Genomic DNA, 3732 nt, shown 5'->3' on the forward strand with positions numbered 1-3732 from the left:
GGGGGATTTGGGGAGAGTTTGGGGGGTCCTGGGGGGGCTTGGGGGTTCCAGGGCGGGGAATTGGGAGATTTTGGGGGTCCCGGGCGGATTTGGGGCGGTTTTGGGGGGAGAAACAAGAATTTGGGGTAATTTTGGGTCCCGAATTTGGGGGTCCGGCTTCGGGGAATGTCCCGGATTTTGGGGTCCCGATTTTGGGGATTTCGGGGGATTTTGGAGGGATTTCCCAGGATTTGGGGGATCCAGAGCTGGGATCCGCCGGGATTTGGGGTCGGGGGCGGTTTTGGGGTCCGGATTTTGGGGATTTGGGGGAATTTTGGGGGGATTCCCCAGGATTTGGGGTCGGGGCAGATTTTGGGGTCCCGATTTTGGGGTTTTTGGAGAATTTTGGGGGGATTTCCCAGGACTTGGGGGTTCCAGGGTTGGGATCGGCCGGGATTTGATTTGGGGGAATTTTGGGGGGATTCCCCAGGATTTGGGGTCGGGGCAGATTTTGGGGTCCCGATTTTGGGGATTTCAGGAAATTTTGGGGGGATTTCCCAGGATTTGGGGGATCCAGGGTTGGGATCCGCCGGGATTTGGGGTCGGGGGCGGATTTTGGGGTCCCGATTTGGGGATTTCGGGGGGATTTCCCAGGATTTGGGGGTCGGGGGTGGTTCCAGGGTTGGGATCGGCCGGGATTTGGGGTCGGGGGCGGATTTTGGGGCCGATTTTGGGGTTTTTGGGCCCCTCCTCACCCGCCAGCAGCAGCCGCGCTCCCGCCATCGCTTTCGCTTTCGCTTCGGGCCCCGCCCACTGCCCAAAACCCGCCCCAAAACCCCAAAAAACGCCCCAAAACCGCCCCAAAATTCCCCTCAGCGGCCTCGGCCACGCCCCAAAACCCAAAATTCCCCTCAGGGACCCCAAAAATTTGGGGTCAAACTCTCAAAGACCCCCTCAAAATTCCCCCCTCAGGGGCTCTGGCCACGCCCACCGAGCTCTGGCCACGCCCACCGAGCTCTGGCCACGCCCACACCCCAAATCGACTCAAAACCCCCCAAAATCGACCCAAAATTCCCCTCAAGGGCTTCGGCCACGCCCCACATCCCAAAATTCCCCTCAGGGACCCCAAAAATTTGGGGTCAAACTCTCAAAGACGCCCCAAAATTTCCCCCTCAGAGGCGCTGGCCACGCCCACCGAGCTCTGGCCACGCCTCCCACCCCAAATCGATTCCAAATCCCCCAAAATTGACCCAAAATCCCCCTCAGGCGCTTCGGCCACGCCCCAAAACCCAAAATTCCCCTCAGGGACCCCAAAAATTTGGGGTCCAACTCTCAAAGACGCCCCAAAATTTCCCCCTCAGGGCCGCTGGCCACGCCCACCGAGCTCTGGCCACGCCTCCCACCCCAAATCGACTCCAAATCCCCCAAAATTGACCCAAAATTCCCCTCAGGCGCTTCGGCCACACCCCAAACCCCAAAATTCCCCTCAGGGACCCCAAAAATTTGGGGTCAAACTCTCAAAGACGCCCCAAAATATCCCCCTCAGGGGCGCTGGCCACGCCCACTGAGCTCTGGCCACGCCCCCACCCCAAATTCACCTCAAAACCCCCCAAAATCGACCCAAAATTCCCCTCAAGGGCTTCGGCCACGCCCCACGCCCCAAAATTCCCCTCAAGGACCCCAAAAATTTGGGGTCAAACTCTCAAAGACGCCCCAAAATTTCCTCCTCAGAGGCGCTGGCCACGCCCATGGAGCTCTGGCCACGCCCCCAACCCTAAACCCGCCCCCAACCCCCAACATTTCCATTAGGGATTGAAGCCACGCCCCCACATCACAAATCTCCATATATGGGCTTTAGCCACGCCCATTTTCTATTTAAGGCGCTTGGCCCCTCCCACAGTGCGTTGACCACGCCCCCAGCATTGGAAATTTCCCGATTTTGGGGGATTTGGACCCAATTTCCAGCGGGATTTTTGGGCTCTGGGGGTGCCAGGGGAGGTCTGAAAATTTTGGGGAGGTCCCCAAATTTTTGGGGTGCTCAAGACCCCCCAAAATTCTCCTGAAATTTGGGAATTTAACCCCAAAATGGGACAAAAAAATCCCCAATTTTGGGGCATTTTTCTGGATTTTAATTGGGATTTTTGGGATCTGGAGCATCCAAGATTTTGGGGGATTCCCCAAATTTTTTTGTGGGGGTCCCCAAAATTTTGGGGGTGCTCAGGATCCCCCAAAATTTGGGAGTTTATCACCACAATGAGACAAAAGTCCAGATTTTGGGGCATTTTTTGGGAATTTAATCGGGATTTTTGGGATCTGGGGGGTTCCAAGATTTTGGGGGATTCCCCAAATTTTTTGGGGGGGTCCCCAAAATTTGGGGGTGCTCAGGGCTTGGCCTGGAGCTCCTGCTGGAGCCGCCCCAGCAGCTCCCGCTGCTGCTCCGAGCGCCGCTCCAGCTCCTGCATCTGCTGCTCGTAGCGCTTCCTGGGGGCAAAAACGGGGATTTCGGGCAAAAACGGGGATTGGGGGGAAAACGGGGATTTCGGGCAAAAACGGGGATTTCGGGCAAAAACGGGGATTGGGGGGAAATGGGGAATTTGGGGGGAAAAACGGGGATTTCGGGCAAAAACGGGGGTTGGTGGGAGGGGGGGAATTGGGGGGGATTTTGGAGGGAGAAATGGGGATTTTTGGGGAAAAATGGGGATTTTGGGTAAAAAATGGGGATTTTAGGTAAAAAATGGGGATTTTGGGTAAAAAATGGGGATTTTGGGAAATAAAATGAGGATTTTTTGGGCGAAATGGGGATTTTGGGAAATAAAATGAGGATTTTTTTGGGGGAAAATTAGAATTTTAGGAGGGCAAAATGGGGATTTTGGACGGAAAATGGGAATTTTGGGGGGAAATGGGGATTTTGGGGGGAAAATGGGGATTTTGGGGGGAGAAATGGGGATTTTGGGAGGGGAAATGGGGATTTTGGGGAAAAACGGGGATTTTGGGGGGAAATGGGGATTTTGGAAAATAAAATGAGGATTTTTTGGGGAAAATTGGAATTTTAGGAGGGGAAAATGGGGATTTGGGGGGGAAATGGGGAATTTGGGTAAAAGAATGGGGATTTTAGGAGGAGAAATTGGGAATTTTGGGAGGGGGAATGGGAATTTTGGGAGGAAAAATCCCCTTTTTTTTCCCGTTTTTTCACCATTTTTGCCCAAAATTCCCATTTTTCACCCCAAAATAAACTACATCTCCCCCGTGATGTAGTCCAGCCATTTCCCCCCCATTTTCCCCCAATTTTTCCCAATTTTCCTCCATTTTCCCCATTTCTCCCCTTTTGTCCTTCATTTTTCCCCTATTTTCCCCCTTTTCCCTATTTTTCCCAAAAATGTCCATTTTTTACCCCAAACCAAACCCACATCTCCCTGGTGATGTACTCCAGCCATTTTACCCCCTTTTTTTTCCCTATTTTTTCCCATTTTCCCCCAATTTTTCATCCTTTTTCCCATTTTTTTTCCATTTCCCTCCATTTCTTTCCAGTTTTCCCCATTTTTGCCCAAAATTGCTGTTTTTCACCCCAAATTGAACGCACATCTCCCCGCTGATGTACTCCAGCCATTCCCCCATTTTCCCCCTCCATTTTCCCTAATTATTTCCCTAATTTTTCCCTTTTTTCCCCATTTTTCCCAATTTTGCCCATTTTTGCCCAAAATCCCCATTTTTCGCCCCAAAGCGCACGCACATCTCCCCGCTGATGTACTCCAG

At 52.8% G+C, this 3732-nt stretch overlaps 1 protein-coding gene and 1 long non-coding RNA gene across 2 annotated transcripts in view; both read right to left on the reverse strand.

The window, feature by feature from the left end:
• The window catches only part of LOC120508783 (TAP binding protein), a 7618-nt gene extending 6856 nt beyond the window's left edge, over window positions 1-762 (reverse strand). Inside the window, exon 1 of the mRNA XM_039722697.1 lies at window positions 735-762. Within this exon, the coding sequence (XP_039578631.1) occupies window positions 735-762 (28 nt within the window). The remainder of the gene's footprint in view (window positions 1-734) is intronic.
• Window positions 763-2334: 1572 nt separating this feature from the next.
• Window positions 2335-3612, reverse strand: LOC120508784. Its single transcript, XR_005629086.1, has 2 exons — window positions 3560-3612; window positions 2335-2460 (listed from the first exon to the last, which is right to left on the reverse strand). It is a non-coding gene; the product is annotated as an uncharacterized LOC120508784 (long non-coding RNA).
• Between the last annotated feature and the right edge of the window lie 120 nt (window positions 3613-3732).

This window comes from Passer montanus, unplaced genomic scaffold (genome assembly GCF_014805655.1).
Source record: "Passer montanus isolate IOZ18808 unplaced genomic scaffold, ASM1480565v1 scaffold492, whole genome shotgun sequence".
Lineage (NCBI taxonomy): Eukaryota > Metazoa > Chordata > Aves > Passeriformes > Passeridae > Passer > Passer montanus.